Source organism: Myxocyprinus asiaticus, chromosome 7 (genome assembly GCF_019703515.2).
Source record: "Myxocyprinus asiaticus isolate MX2 ecotype Aquarium Trade chromosome 7, UBuf_Myxa_2, whole genome shotgun sequence".
NCBI classification, from domain to species: domain Eukaryota; kingdom Metazoa; phylum Chordata; class Actinopteri; order Cypriniformes; family Catostomidae; genus Myxocyprinus; species Myxocyprinus asiaticus.
Genome location: NC_059350.1, coordinates 51,023,507 through 51,040,984, shown reverse-complemented (window position 1 = coordinate 51,040,984; position 17,478 = coordinate 51,023,507). Strand labels below are relative to the sequence as shown.

Genomic DNA, 17,478 nt, shown 5'->3' with positions numbered 1-17,478 from the left:
CCATGTTTTAACTTCATCAAACACTTTAAATATGAAGAACTGAACAAATAGACTCCTTCAGCATGTGCATATGGGTTTGGTGAAGCTCACGCTGCCATGTAATTTCTAACTCATCTGAGTGATGAGGTGCGTTCCATTCAGAAGTGATCGTCCCTATTCCCTATTTCCTTTAAAGTCTTTACACTCCATTGTAAGAGCTGCAAAGGGCTGAAAGATAGTGGTCATTTGGTCATATTATTGTAAATTCTGTTTGCAATGACCCTACAGCTTGGCTACCATTATTATTCTCCCATCGAAAAGCCCTGTGAAGGCATCATGTAAGCCAAAATCCCCTAGAGTAGATTATATTAGCATATTTTTTAAATGATCTAAGAGTCTGTTTTTGAATGTTCATGATTTCAAACTTCAGCAGTCAAAACTTACACACAAGCCCTTTAATCTGCTTTAAGATGCTCTCTTTCTTTATCTTACTGCAAGACCTGTAAAATTTCCAACTTCAAGCATTTAAAACTACTTTAAACTTTCAGACAGGGTTTTGTTAATCCAACTTTATAGTTTGTCTCGACAAACTTTACATTTCTAGGTCAGTACTTTTGTACCACACAAAACAAAATATCAATATCTTATTTTTCCCAACCACCTAAGCCCAGTTATTTTTTATTTATTTATTTTTTTTATATTGGGGAGAAATGCAGTTACAGCAATGAATAGTATAATAAATGCTTTTTGTTCGACAGCACTTTTCATACAAAGCATAAAGCTTAAGCCTATAAAACCTAAAGTATGAAATAATAGTCAGAAAAATTTTATTTTTAAAGAGAGGCTAAAAAAAAAAAAAAAAAAAACATATATATATATATTTGAAACATGAAGAAAAAAGGGCTGGGGGCCCTCATAGTCACAGGGCCCTACTGAGGGGGCCTTGTATAAGCTGACAGCTGTGGGCGCCACATATTCAAGCGTATGTAAACATATGTTTTCAAAGTTGATGGCTTTTATTAATTTGATCTATTAAGTTATTGAATTTTGATGTTTGATGTCTCAAATAAATAATTATGTATAAAAACAAAATTATTTATGTCTTCTCTTCATAATGCCACAAGTTTGACTGAAAGCATAATGTAGCATTATTGCAGTATAAAAAAAAAAGCAAAAAAAGCAAAAAATCGACAAATAATAGTCTTTGATGATGTCTAAGTATACAGTATATCAAAATTCATAACTTGTGAAATACATCTTGAAAATAAGTTTGTTTTAGCATTGGGTTACAAAGACTTGGCCCATCATTATCAATGGATCACTATAGCCACGACTGGCTATAAGTGTTATTTCATGTCATGTTATGTATTTTCTTTCACCAGATGGCAGCAAATGCTCCAAAAGCCTGACACAATCGGATATTTTCTTAATTTGTCAGATTAATGAAGTTTTTATTTTTATTTTTATTTTTTATTTTTTTTATTTTATTTATTACTGCAGTGGTGGCACAGTGGTTAAGGCTCTGGGTTACTGATCAGAAGGTTGGGGGTTCAAGCCCCAGTACGGCCAAGATGCCACTGTTGGGCCCTTGAGCAAGGCCCTTGACCCTATTTGCTCCAGGGGCACTGTATCATGGCTGACCCTGCACTCTGACCCCAGCTTAGCTGAGATATGTGAAAAAAAAAAGAATTTCACTGTATATGTGCAAATGTGTGATAAATAAATATAATTATTATTATTAAATAAAAAAATCTAACATTTAATAATGTTTAAGTCTAAATACCATCAAATGATTGCTTTTAAGGACATATTGTATATGAAAGTGTGGTGCTGAGCAATACAATTTTCCTCTGGGTTTCAATAAAAGCATGTTTTAAATGTAAACAAGCAGTGAATATCTGGAGTTCTAATTGTTTTACAATCTGGGTTTCATTGGCTGTGTGATGTCACATTTTAAAAACATCATGAAAGTTTGAACACAGCATTATTGAATACATTTTCACCTAAGATAGCGAGAAAAGTAACAGGAGAATATTTTGAACAAATAAAACATCTCAAGTTACTAGTGGCAGGAAATCATTTTCACAGGTAGATATGAGACAGTAAATGAGGAGCGCAGTCGACAGCACCGTGCAGTGAGAAGCGAGAACAGTTTCAGGGTCATAATCATCTATTTTTTAGATGACAGAATATGGCAAAGGCGTCTTTATGAGCAGGGGCGGCCAAGAAAAACACAATATAAATGTCATCGCTATTGTTAAACGCAATCTGTTTGTTCCACTCCATGTGGTAAGTGGCATGACACTGCATATTTGCCCCAAAACTAACAAGTATTAAAAATCCATAAATGAAAAAAAAACTATTTGGAGGGCCAAATTAAGCAGCACTGAATACTCATTTCAATAACAATGCATGTTATAAGCAAAGTTTGGCCTTCCATAACTCAAATAATGGAATTTTGCCTAGTGCATGCTGCTTCAGACGATCATTACCTTGATTTGAATGGCAATGAAGACCTTTACGGGTATCTATAGAAACATTGACAAATCACTCACCCACTGGAGAAGAGAGTTTTGAAAATGCAAACCACAACTACAGTTCCGAATATAGCTTTACATTTAAATGCATTAAATGAAAAACTGAATGTGATTCATTGAATCTTCTGCCTAAAAAAGACTATACTACATCAGATGTGTGCTACAATAATTTCCCAGGCAAGAAGCTTCTTCTAGATATTGTGTAATTGATTTAGTACATTAATTACACATCAGCTTCATCAATGTCAGGGTCAATACTGTACAGTTTGACAGATTAAGATGCGCAGTTGAATCATTCAGACGAATGCTATGCATTCAATTATAGTCGTTGGTATTGTCAGACCTTTTCATGTAGCTGTAATAATGTTCGGGTGTCTGTAATTGCTGTGAGGAATTAATTTCACCTCTTAGACCTTGCCAATCCACTGCTGGATATAATGAGACTTAGATAACAGCAGTTAACCTGAAAGGACACTAGTCACTTTCTGAAACCCGGTACACACTGTATGATTTTGAGAAGATCTCATGAAAAAAAAAAAAAAATTGTGGTGACATTTTTTACAATGTTATATTATGTGGTTCCTTATAGGTATCAAGGCAGTTCTGAGTCAAAATGTCCATAGTGTGGCACTAAAAGTGGGTTACATTTTCTTCCAAACAGATGAGGATATTATGGTTAATGCTCTTTTGAGTTGTAAATTAACAAAAGCTACCTCCCTACCCTAAACCTTTAACCTAAACCTAACCGATAGTGTCAAAAAACATGATCACTGAAGAAACCACATCATTTTGTGGTAATTCTATAAACATTTCGGCTCACGTGTCGACTCGCTTGGTCTTAGGACTCATACCCTTCGAACAAGTTTGTAAATGTAGTTGGTTATGTAATGCAAATGTTAAAATAGATCACCTTACAAGTCATTGATAAAATTACTTTTTTTTTTATGTCTTAAAATAGCATTGTGTGAGGAACAGGGTGAAAAGTTAGTGTTTATGAACTGATAATCTGCCGTTTTACTCGTGATTTGTGTGAAAGGAAATTAAAGTCATTGTTGTTGCAGCACCTCTAGTGGTCTTTTCACCAGGAAACTGTTGTGATACATTGAGCCATGTAAAAATTAATTTGCAAAATTATATGTATAGTAACGTGTTTTTATGAGACTAGATAAAAAATATGGGCGCTCATGTTTATGTTGTACAGTAGTTACAGTAGATCATATGTCTGTTAATACTCTTGCTTCTGAGTTGTGACATCATATAACTTCTTTAGTAAAAAATATAAACTACTTATTAATCAGAATAATAACTGGCAATGAAATGAATTTTAAAAAAAAGTGAATCACTACTAAATGCCCTCTTGTTGATCCTCCGAACGGCACAAATCTTTAAAACCATTCTTTCCACAGAAGACAAATTAGAACTTTTACCTTCTTTGAACGATTTAAGACGCCTTTCCAAAGTTTGACTCAAATCATGGCAATATTACTCTCAGATATATAGTATGATCCTTGAAAACTGGCTTTGAAAACAGTAATTGACTGTCTAGTGTAAAAGATAGAGCTCTGTGGAAATGCTGACTGTTCGGCTCGTTTCGTTCATAAAAATGACACCAGATGCCTCAGTAGAAAAGTGATGACAAGAAAGTTACTTGAACATATGACCACAGTAGCCATTAAAATGACCTTTATTGCATGGTATTTCAGGCAAAAAGGAAGTTAAAGTGTGAAATTAGAAAACACTAATATGTCTACAGACAACTGAGCTTCTGGTAGCTTTTCGAAAAGGTAAAGAGACATTTAATCCAGCAATGTGTTCATTTTCTATAAAAAAGCTGTAATACACTAATGTTAGCGCACTAGCAGCCACATAAAAACTCTCTACTTTGACAATGTTACAGTGACAGTGCAGCGTGATAATGAGACGGTGCTATTAGCCCACCGACACAATTACCATTTTCTCCCATAAGCCCTCTTGAACCCTTGTTCTTTCTCACCGGGCACATTATGTCAACCTGAAGTGTTTTTAGAGAGTTTAGTGCAAGCAAGGTGGTACTGAAAATCTACATCTGTGAATGAGAGGTACAGAAGTCAAGTAGCATTATCTCTAAATTACACCCTGTTTCATTTGCCTATTGGAAAAGGACATGCCCATACAGCACAGATCTAGTAGGTGAAAATAGATATGGAGAGGAGTGGGACACAATAACTCCCACGGAATATGATAGATACAATAATAGAAGACAAGAATTTAAGTAAAGATAAACATGAAAGCATGAATATATATATATATATATATATATATATATATATATATATATTTTATTTTATTTTTATTTTTTTATTTTTTTTAAGAGCAGAAACTTCACAAAATTTTGCTACAAATCAAGGCTTTATATCTTATGTTATCATTTATATCTTATATAATCATTTTGCTTCTTAAGTAAATATATATTTTTTGTGGGTGTAATTTTTTTTTTTTTTTTTTTTTACTGGAAAATGAGACAAAAAAAATGTATCAGGAAAATAAGTGCAGTGCAAATAATCTGTGAATGTATAGATATTTTACTGGAAAATGAGTGTAATGCATTTATACAATTAATTTGTTGTGAACTAATGTGTTAATGTGTCAGACAAACCAATAGGACTGACTTCCTTGTGTCTTGGTTTGCTTAATGCCTCAACCTTGAAATATAAGGCAAACACACACACACACACACACACACACACACACACACACTCACACACACACACACACACACACACAAACCTGTAATGAAACTAGTGAGCTGGACAGTCCCCTCCCGTTTGGGTGGCTTTGATTAATGGCAGGCCCAGATTTTGATTACATCCTAATTAAAAGGAAAAGCAAGTGGATTTCATGCAGCATTAGAGGGAAATGGGTAGAGAGAAGCCAGCCGTTTTAATAAAATAATCGCATAGCCAGGCCTATTAAACTCACTCCCCAAGAGGAAACAGTACAAGATAACAGAGCTGTTGAAACATAGTTGAGAAAAAATGAGGAGACATCTACCCAATGACGCTGAAGTGTGTATAACCAGGTATGAACACATTTTGAGCAATTCATGAAAGCAAATGATATCACACTTCCACTGACATATGTAAATACCATGCCAATTTACTTTGACACTCTGGCAATTAGTTAGAATAACATTTTCTGATATATATATATATATATATATATATATATATATATATATATATATATATATATATATATATATGTTGTTTACAGCATACAGTATATTTATTATATGTTTCAAATATATTTTTCTCAGAAAAAAAAAAATATTGTTTGGCGTATGGAATTACTTGGATTCATTTGTTGATTATGCTTGGTTTGTGTGTGAGTTCTCTCCAGTATTTCTCGGTCTCTCTCTTTTAATGGCTTAGTAGTGTCAGCACAAAATGTAAAGGTATAAATCCACGATTAGTTGCTTCATCACTTCTTAGCTTTTCTGACTTTTTGACAACTTTTCTTGAGTATTATGTTTCTACAAGAAAAGCAACTAGTAGGAAGTTGGAGACAGAGAGTGCTGCACCACAGATGGGTTCATTTCTGTACAATGTCTGTTTCCATGATCCAAGCTGCCCATTACTCCAATCTGTGTCACTTCCTCACTGTGTTGAGTCAGCCACTTGCTAGTCGTGCTGTCACTGTGAGCACACTTTCTGGCTCCTGCAATGTTGTCCTGTGGCTAAGCTATCACAGAAAATGCAATGCATTCAGAAACATAATTCAATATGCATATGCAACTAGTATGGATCACCTGAAATACCTAAACAACATAGAAATAGCAAAACAATATAGCATGCACATGGTTGCATGTAACTAGAAAATGGTTTATTAAAAAAAAAATTTAAAAAAAAATGGTTTATTGAAGAAAAATACAGAAAGGTGTGAGCAGTGAGTGACGAGTTTCCTGCCGAATGACATAATCTAGTGTTTTATATTTTTTTTAATTATTCATTGTTGTTTCTTTGCTTATTTATTTCATTTTAATATAATATTTTATACATAGAATATATATATATATATATATATATATATATATATATATATATATATATATATATATATATATATATATAATCAACCTTGTTGCATGTACGTTCAGACTTTACTGACTGACACCAGCGTATTTAATGCATATTCAGTACTTATTGTGTTAAAAACAAAAAAAAAAGAAAAACAAAATTCACATTACACCTTGCAGCAGATGCACTGGAGGAAAGATTGTATATTAATATAAATATTATGTGATTATAATATGTTTATAATGATTGCTTATGTTGATAAGATGCAAATGTGATTATCATTATGTGTGCAGCCATGTTGTTTATGTTACAAGGCTGCAGCATAAAAGTAACAACAGTGTCCTGCAGAAAGGCATATACTAAAACAATTTTTAGGTATGTATGTGTGTGTGTGTATATATATATATATATATATATATATATATATATATATATATATATATATATATATATATAGTTGAAGTCAGTAGTTCTTTACATACACTTAGGTAAAACTCATTTTGTAACCACTCCACAGATTTAATATTAGCAAACTATAGTTTTGGCAAGTTGTTTAAGACATCTGCTTTGTGCATGACACAAGTAATTTTTCCAACAATTGTTTACAGACAGATTGTTTCACTTTTAATTGACTATATCACAATTCCAGTGTGTCAGAAGTTTACATACACTAAGTGATGTCAATGATGTCAAGAAAATGATGTCAAGCCTTTAGACAATTAGCTTCTGATAGGAGGTGTACTGAATTGGAGGTGTACCTGTGGATGTATTTTAAGGCCTACCATCAAACTCAGTGCCTTGACATCATAGGGAAATCAAAATAAATCAGCCAAGACCTCAGAAAAAAATTTGTGGATCTCCACAAGTCTGGTTCATCCTTGGGAGCAATTTACAAATGCCTGAAGGTACCACGTTCATCTGTACAACAATAGTACGCAAGTATAAACACCACGGGACCACGCAGCCATCATACCACTCAGGAAGGAGATGTATTCTGTCTCCTAGAGATGGACGTAGTTTGGTTTGAAAAGTGCAAATCAATCCCAGAACAACATCAAAGGACCTTGTGAAGATGCTGGAGGAAACAGGTAGACAAGTATCTATATCCACAGTAAAACAAGTCTTATATCAACATAACCTGAAAGGCTGCTCAGCCAGGAAGAAGCCACTGTGCCAAAACCATCATAAAAAAGCCAGACTACAGTTTGCAAGTTCTTTTTACTTTTGATCTTACTTTCTGGAGAAATGTCCTCTGGTTTAATGAAGCAAAATTTGAACTGTTTGGCCATAATGACCATCGTTATATTTGGAGGAAAAATGTTGAGGCTTGCAAGCTGAAGAACACCATCCCAACCGTGAAGCATGGGGGTGGCCACATCATGTTGTGGGGGTGCTTTGCTGCAGGAGAGACTAGTGCACTTCACAAAATAGATGGCATCATGAGGAAGGAAAATAATGTTGATATATTGAAGCAAAATCTCAAGACATCAGCCAGGAAGTTAAAGCTCATCGCAAATGGGTCTTCCAAATGGACATGACCCAAGCATACCTCCAAAGTTGTGGCAAAATGGCTTACGGACAACAAAGTCAAGGTATTGGAGTGGCCCTGACCTCAATCCGATAAAGAATATTTGTGGGCAGAACTGAAAAAGCATGTGCGAGCAAGGAGGCCTACAAACCTGACCCAGTTACACCAGTTCTGTCTGGAGAAATGGGCCAAAATTCAAGCAACTTATTGTAAGAAGCTTGTGGAAGGCTATTCAAAATGTTAAACTATTTAAAGGCAATGCTACCAAATACTAACAAAGTGTATGTAAACTTCTGACCCACTGGAAATGTGATGAAAGAAATAAAAGCTGCAATAAATCATTCTCTCTACTATTATTCATATTCTTAAAATAAAGTAGTGATCCTAACTGACCTAAGACAGGGAAAGTTTTCTACAATTAAATGTCAGGAATTGTGAAAAACTGAGTTTAAATGTATTTGGATAAGGTGTATGTAAACTTCTGACTTCAACTGACGAGCCAAGACATTATGACAACCTGCCTACTATGCTGTTGGTCCTCCGCGTGCCGCCAAAACAGTGCTGACCTGCCAAGGCATGGACTCTACAAGACCCCTGAAGGTGTCCTGTGATATCTGGCACCAAGACATTAGCAGCAGATCATTAAAGTCCTGTAAGTTGCAAGGTGGAGCCACCATGGATCGGACTTGTTGGTCCAGCACATCCCACAGATGCTCAAACGGATTGAGATCTGGGGAATCTGGAGGCCAAGGCAACACCTTAAACTCTTCAACACATTCATCAATCCATTCCAGAACAATGTATGCAGTGTTGCAGGGTGCATTATCCTGCTGAAAGAGGCCACTGCCATCGGGGAATACCATGAAGGGGTGTGCCTGGTCTGCAACGATATTTAGGTACATGGCACGTGTCAAACTGATGTCCACACGAATGGCTGGACCCAGGGTTTCCCAGAAGAACATTGCCCAGAGCATCACACTCCCTCCACCGCCTTGTCATCTTCCCAAAGTGCATCCTGCTGCCATCACTTCCCCAGGTAAACAGCACACACGTACACGGCCATCCACATTATATAAAAGAAAATGGGACTCATTCGACCAGGCAACCTTCTTCCACTGCTCCAAGGTCCAGTTCCGACGCTCGTGTGTCCATTGTGGGTGCTTTCGATGGTGGACAGGGGTCATCATCGGCACTCTGACCAGTCTGCGGCTACGCAGCCCCATACGCAGCTGGGTGCGATGCAGTGTGTTGTGACATAATTCCTCCCGTAACCATCATTAACATTTTCTGTGACTTGTGCCACAGTAGACCTTCTGTCAGTGCGGACCAGGTGGGAAAGTCTTCACTGTCCATACACATCGATGAGCCTTGGGCGCTCGTCATCCTGATGCCGGTTTGTGGTTTGTCCCTCCTTGTACCACTGTCAGTAGGTACTCACCACTGCTGACCAGGAGCACCCACAAGCCTTGCCATTTCAGAGATGCTCTAACCCAGTCGTCTAGCCATCAAAATTTGGCCCTTGTCAAAGTCGCTCAGGTCTTTACTCCTGCCCATTTCACATGCATTCAACACGTTGACTACTAGAACTGATTGTTCGCTTACCATCTAATCTACCCAGACCTTGACATGTGGCCTTGTTAGGAGATGAACAACGTTATTCGCTTCACCTGTGAGTGGATGACATATTGTTTTGGCTCATCTGTGTGTATATACAGAATATATATATATATATATATATATATATATATATATATATATATATATATATATATATATATATATATATATATTATTTATAAATAGTTATTTTAAATGTATAATTATTATGCATGCAGTTTACATGATCCTTCCAAGCCCTTCAATATGTCCTTCCCAAACTTGCTGTTTCAAACAGAAAGTGTGTCAGCACAGGTCTTGTCAAGTCACTTCATTGGGTTTTTAAACCCATCATACCTGGCCAGTTGGAGTCAATACGCCCATACGCCCACTATGCCATTGCAATTTTGAGGATCCTTCATTTTATACTAATTGTCATTCCATCCACTTCTCTGTATCTATAATGCAAAACGCATAGGCCATAACTGATTTCAGTTTCAGAGGTATGTAGTACTAATATTTCCCCATCAATCTTACCTGTGTTAGGAAATGTTATTAAAGTGCCGCATACCTCCATCATTATTTAGGGAACAGTATGTATATTTATAATGTAACTAGCCGCGTTGGACAACCATTATAAGAAAGATAAATGACAAATAATTAGATTATTGTATGAATTAAATTCTCCACCATTAAAATCGCAATACAACGTCTTGTTGTATCCGCTCACAATTTCTACTGTAAGGAATTAGCCATAATAAGGGAATTATGATTAATTCACTTATTGAAGTAATATTATTCTCATGGCTTATTGAAAATAATACACAAATTTTAGGATAAGATTTTGGGCCGGATCTTTAAAAACATCAAGTGACGAGATTATTTATCAAAATATACCATAGTCAAATTATCATTGAATCATTGAGACTTTATTGCTAATCTAAACATACAAATTAATCTTACACATAAAAACATGAAACAGATTGGTGAGTAAAGTGAACCGAGTGACTTCGATGGAAATGATCTATACAGAGAAAAGAAACATTATGGAGTCTGTAGACAATGCCTTAAGAACCATTGATCCTTCTTTGAGTCTAAATAGATTTGTAATCAGATTACCCAAAGTATTTAAATAATACACCAACACTTTCAGCGAAAGTCTGGAGATGTACTTGCGTGTCATTGCGTTTCCTTGCGTTGCTTGGTTCTTTGGCTCTTTGTAGAAAGTTTGTTCTGTTGATGTTTTGGACCTCTGTTAGATCGTGGATGTCTGTTGCGTCGATGAATGAGGAGGCAGGCTTTGAAGTGTGGCCATCCGCATGGAAGACAGATCATCTCGACTCCCGTCATGTGTGTGCGTCGTAGCACAGAGAAGAAAAGGGCTTCCTCGGAGCTTTACTCCGAGTCTTCCTGGACTTCTACATTGCACGGAACTTGAGGGACAAGAGGCTACAAGCCACGAGAGCCAGAGTATGGAGCTGCAGAGAAAGTGAAGTAGCGTGGAGCAGAGAAGAAGAAGAGAGCTGCCCGAACTCGAGGGGGTTGCTGTGGGCTTGCCTTTTAACCCATTTGGTTTGTTCACACCCCAATGAGGCTTCTAAGCCAATCAGAGGTGGCTTTTCATAGTCACATGGTCAATTTGTCTGTCCTTTTCAAAGTTGATTTACAATCTTGTTGTAAAGGATTCTTAAAAATTCCCGCTGGAAATAGTACGTTTTAACCATACATATTATATCTTGGATACAAAAATTAATTAACATAAACATTCCTGAAATGCAGAAAGAATCTCAAGGATAGTAAACATGATGTGCTTTATCATGAATAGTTACCATTCTTACTAAAATGACATGAGTATCACAAGATTAAAGATCATAATCATCGATTTGTCAGTTATAAGAGATTACAAATCACTTCACATATTTTAAAAGGTATATCAGGCTATAATCATTCATTTGTAATTTATAAAAGTGATCACAGGTCATAACATCATTTTCAGAATTATCTAGCAAGGCTAGGTATTGTGTACATTTTGGTCAAAACGCATTCCGTGCATTTTATAGGGTTAACTCAACGAGGTACTGTGACTTTGTGTGAAATGTTCCTGGATTAAGATGATATGTCTTAGAATTAGAATCGTGCGAACATGAGGGTCTTAAGCTCTGTGTCTTGGTAATGAGTTTTTTAGCATGTGACACAGGAAATGTCTATTTTTTACTAAATGAATGAAACAAAGGAACTTCTTTTTTAGCTGCTGTTTGCAGAATACTGATCAGAGAGGATGTCTCGTGACTAATTTGGAGCCTTGAAAATTGGTTATTGTCCAGAATAAAGAGTCATAGAACTGGCATTGTGTTGTTCATTGTAATTCAGGATGGTCTCACAAGGAAACCTGCTTTAGCTCTGTGTGGAAGTTCAGAAGGCCATGCTGAGTCTGCCCCATGTCACCGTCCCATGAGCTGAGGGGCCTCTCTGACCAATGACCTTTTTGATTTAAATCATACTGTTTTAGTCTCCTTAACCATATTATGTCCAAAGGCAGGCCTCAACTAGACTCCTTGGTGCCTAGCCGAGCAGAATCTTTTCATTTATGATGTTTAGGAATTCCAGGGTTAAAAGGTGGGGTTTTCTGGATTCAACTCATATTGCATAGCAATTGTTTGTTCTTCTGCAACTAATATATTACACCTGCGTCTGTAGATCAACGCTTGTATCAGCAGGTAGTGTCACTTTGGCCTGTCAAGTAGACCCATGGTAGGCTGTCAGGTTGTATCCTGGTCAAGGCCTGAGCGTTTCAGCAGCGGCTAATGATGTTACAGGATTTGACTGACTCTTCATTAAAGTCTGATCAATCAGGCTGCTGGCTCCCTCCATCGTTGCTTAGTGGGAATACGAGAGTGGCTCAATGTCTGAGCTGCCAGGTCATGTTAAAATCAGGAATTAACACAGACAATTGCCTCTTTGCATTTGTAGCTGTGCCTCTGCAGTACTTATATATCCATTATGTACACGCTGAGGTAGACAGACCCATGTAGCAACATCTCTCAGGTCATTTTATCTTTCTTCCTTGTAAAAGTCCTTCTCAGATTTCAATCTCCAAGTTAAGAAACACTCTCTACACTCCCCTCGCTACCCAATGGTGACCCGTAGGCAAGAAAACAAGTCTTGTTGTGTCCCTCTGTGCATTTGAGACAGTCTTTGCACTTTATTTCATGGATTCTGAGGGGTTCATTCTGTCTAACATCTCCTTTTTGTCTTATAGGTTTGGAACAACATGAAGATGAGGAAATTATGACAGAATATTCATTTTTGGAGTCAGAACTATTCCTTTAAGAGTACATTTGCATGTGGATGGTTTCTATTAAATTTCTCAGTGTCTCTGTTCAGGTATAAAATATCATCCAGATCGCTTGTGAAGCAGCAATTAGACTGCATTGTCCTGATCCTGATGAACCAATCATAGTCATTTGTGATGACTGGAAAAGGATTTTTTTAAACAAATTTAGAGAGATTGCTGAGGTGGATTTCCATTTGTATGTCAGGTATCAATAGTTTAAAACAATGAGACTATTTAGCATACAAAAGTCACTAAATTATTATTATTATTTAATTTAGTAATATGATTTGTTTTGAGAGTGAATAATGATTTACATTTTGGTCTGTTAATAACCCAATGGGATTGTATAGCTACAGAAAACATGTAATATAGTGCTCGAGTACTATCGATTATTTTAGTATGTTTTTTTTTTTTTTAATTTGACAGACTGAAATAACTATTCACTTACATTACGGACCATAAACACTGTGTTCCACAGAAAAAAGAAAGTCATACCAGTTTAGAGCAACATTAGGTTAAGTAAATCATTTTAATATTGGAGTTAACTTTTCCTTTAACATATTATGCTTACTTCCTGCCTTAAACATTGCACTAAGTCCTCCCTCGAACTATACACTTTGACGAGAATCTGAAGATTTGTATGCACGCTTTACTATGTGAGCAGTCCCCATTTAATTATCCTTATGCATTAGGACCATTATGCATTTGCACTGACTTTCGTGACAAAAACATTAATCTATTTAGAGACTCGAAAGCCGGTTGAATTCTCTGTAAATGAGTAACATACTTGGTTTTAATGTGCAAACCAGCCATTTACAGGTGTGTTGCTCTGTTTCTGCAGATATAAGCAAACATGAGCCAACTTTGGAACCAGAGAGAAGAGTTACATCCATTAATGCAAATTTTAAAGAGCTATTTAGCCATCAGTGTTACCTGTAATTGAAGTCCCTGTACAAAACACTGCTAAAAGCTCCAGCATCCTTTGAAATCCAGAAATACATCATGGCTAGCTCACTAATGTTGTCATTAGAGGGCTCATACTGAGCGCAACTAATCATCTGTTATTTATATATTTATAACCTATACTATGTTGTTAGTCACAAGTAACAGTGCATTATATTTTGTTCATTTGTGTCATTTTAGTAAAAAGCTTGAAGTTGTCCAAGTTGCAAAACTAAATTCGAACCATTTCTGACAAAGACTTTAAGGTACATTTTTAAAAATCTATCTGTCGGTCTGTCTGTCTTGAGCTGTGGTTACTCACCTTTAGGAAAGACAGGTTGCGGTTCTGTTCAATACTGGTGATCTCCAGATTACCCATGACCACCTCACAGTTCTCGTAGAACTTGCGAAGAGTTCTGTACTGCTGGTCCAAATCAGACAGTGTACTGAGCTTGTTATCGGTGCCAGGACAAACTGTAGGAGAAAGAGGCAGATCGATTTGGATTTTTGTGATATATTGCAGACATACAGACTAAGATATTATTAAGATGGAACTATTATCATAAAACAACATTTAATGACTCCACTAAATTCATTAAATACATTTTAATTAATAATATCTATTGATTATATTTTCTTTATTTGGGTCATTTAAATAAAAGTTGAGGTTACACAAGGTGAAAATCAATCTATCCATCCATCCATCCAGCTAGCTAGCTATCCATCACTCTTGGAATGCCATTTGATCAATCAGACTAGTGGAATGGATCTACATCTACTGTATCTAACTGTCTAGCTAAGTTAGCTGGCAAGCTATCTATACTGTATATCTAGCTAGCTGCGTATATCTAGCTACAAATCTAGATGTCCAGCACTCTTTGAATGCAGTAGGTCCAGTCAATTTAGTGGAATGGATCTATATCTATCTATTTTGTTAGCTGGCTAATTATCTATAATAGATAGATGTACAGTAGATCCTCTTCAAATGGTGTTCCAAGAATGCTGGATAGCTAGCCAGCTAGTTAGCTATCTAGGGCCTTATGATTTTTGTGATGCGGAAAACACGGACAGAATCGCAGAATCCAGTCATAAAAATAGAATTAACAATAAAATGTGGAATGTTAAGGAATTTGACAAATTGGGATAAAATGAATGTATGAATGCACAGTTAATTAAAGTAAAATCATGATATGTCCTAGTGTGATGATAGAACCACAAAAGGCTGAGATTTAATTAAATAAATATACAGTCTGCATGTGTTGTGTGCTTCAAAGTGAATGGCTGCGTCCGAAAACTGGAAAATGCTGACTTCAGAGGCTGTATACAGAGGCAGGATGAAAATAAGGCACTTTATAAACTGTTCTGAGACCAGTTTCCAGAAGAGTTCCATTCATTCAAAAACGCTGTCGGTTAAGCCATTAACTGATTAGGCAGCAAGGCAGCAAGTAAGCTGCCTACATTTTCGGATGCAGCTAATGTGTGAAGCTGGCCACTCATATGCTGCATCATGAACATCACGCGCACTGCCTGTGTGTGTATCGATGACAGAGAGCAGAGGGCTCATTAACCTTGAAGCGCAAAGCACATGCAGACCATATATTTATATAATTAAATCACAGCCTTTTATGGTTATAAGCACATTAAGCCATATAGCGAATATGTCACCAAAAACACTCAAACTGAAATCCATTCGGGTTTCCGCCCAAATAAAATTTTACTAGCTTAAATAACATGCTCTGTTGTGTAGAAATCTATTTTAAAAAAAAAATAAATAAAAAAAAAATAGCTCCAGTGTTGTGTTTTGGATTGAATTTCGAAAAATGTAAAATGGATTTCATAGGGCCCTGGCTATCCATCACTCTTGGAACGCCCTATGTCCAATCGAATTCGTGGAACAGATCTAACCTTTGTGTAAAACCTGTTGCTATAAAAACTGACCAGTTCTGCTTTGCCTTCTCCTCTATATGAAGACAAATGAGAACTGGCAAGGACAATTCCCAAACATCATCTATTAGATCATGGACCTGTGGAACCATGACCACAAACAGGGTATTTGCTCAACAGGCATAGTGCATAACAGAAACGCCATAGCGGAGCAGGGGCACTTGTGCTGGCGTTAAAATGTGGGTGGCCACTGGTCTGATGGTGATGGGTTTGAAGTGCAGGCAGGAGTAATAAGCAGTTATTGAACCCCGGAGGGCGACTGTTTCTCTACATTACAGCAAGCTATATTACAGCCCGCCGCCTGCAGAGTGGGCCACTCTATATTATTGCTGTGGACAAATTATGCCCTTCCCAACTAAATTCATTACAATCAGTCACAATTAGGGAGTCCCAGGAGACACAGCAGTGCCATAGTGTGTACACAGCTCAAGCTTTAGACCTCTGTTGGACAACTGGAGAATAGCTTTCCGTATTGAATATGACATATGTCTTTGGGTGAAAAAAGCAGCCTAGAGGACAATGCACTGGCTGCTACCAATGCATCTTGCAAATAGAGGTCTGCTCCTTGGTGGAGTTAATTTGTTTCTGAGAAAGTGTAGTATAGAGCAAAATGTGAGACATAAATCTCTTTTTTTCCCTTGCCTTTCTTTCTTTCTTTCCTCATGGTTTAATTTTTTAAATGTTGAAATTGGCACCATAAAGTACCTTAATTCCCAAAGACTGTCCCATTTTCACTTTTCACTAGGGCTTAATACAGAGAATACAAACAGTATGTAGTAAGATTAAAGCTGTGCAGGTAAAATACTTGCACACAGTTTCTTTTATCTGCTGCTGAATAGGAAAAATCACTTTCATTCATTGTGCAGACAGTAACTTTGGCTTTGGATAAAATATAATATTTCAAGGATAAATACACAGTAAAGAGACCAACCAATCAACAAACAGAATTTAAATCCATACAAAACAGGCATAACATTTTAGTTAGCCTCCTATCCTACACTTTATTTAAGAAAGGAAACATCATTGAACAAATCTGGTTACTCATTCCATAGTTATTTATGCAATACAATTGACTGATGTATGCCAAAAACCTGAAATACACTTCCATTGTCTCATTCCAAATCCCGATGTTTTCTTTCTTCCATGGTTCACAAAAATTATTTTCCTATTAAAATCATGGTTAAGTTTAAGGTTTGTGTAAGATGCAAACTTTGGAAAATGCATTTTGCCATTTTATTTACTATGTCTTGGAGACAAAAGCATTTAATATGAAATGTTCAATATATGGGTGACTGATGTGATCGGTTTAAATGCTGAGGGATTATTTTCCATACTTCAATGCCGTTTGTCAACAGAAACTCAGCCTTTAGCTTCAGAGCCCACATAGAAATTCTAGGAATGGCAAAAGAGCTGAAAATTATGTTCAAAAACTCTTTTGGAGTAATCGTGTCATCTTTGCGACAAAATAAAACCCTAAGTCCTGGTGGCACGAGAGAAGAGGCTGTTTTTCTGGAAATATGGCAATCGTTTAACGATTTAGAGCTCGGCCAATGAAGTTATAGC

At 36.5% G+C, this 17,478-nt stretch overlaps 1 protein-coding gene across 1 annotated transcript in view; it reads right to left on the bottom strand.

Annotated features, from left to right (window-relative positions):
* Positions 1-17,478, bottom strand: part of LOC127444344 (receptor tyrosine-protein kinase erbB-4-like) — a 235,374-nt gene that overhangs the window by 90,929 nt on the left and 126,967 nt on the right. The window contains exon 2 of the mRNA XM_051703647.1: positions 14,294-14,445. Coding sequence (XP_051559607.1) covers positions 14,294-14,445 — 152 coding nt within the window. The remainder of the gene's footprint in view (positions 1-14,293; positions 14,446-17,478) is intronic.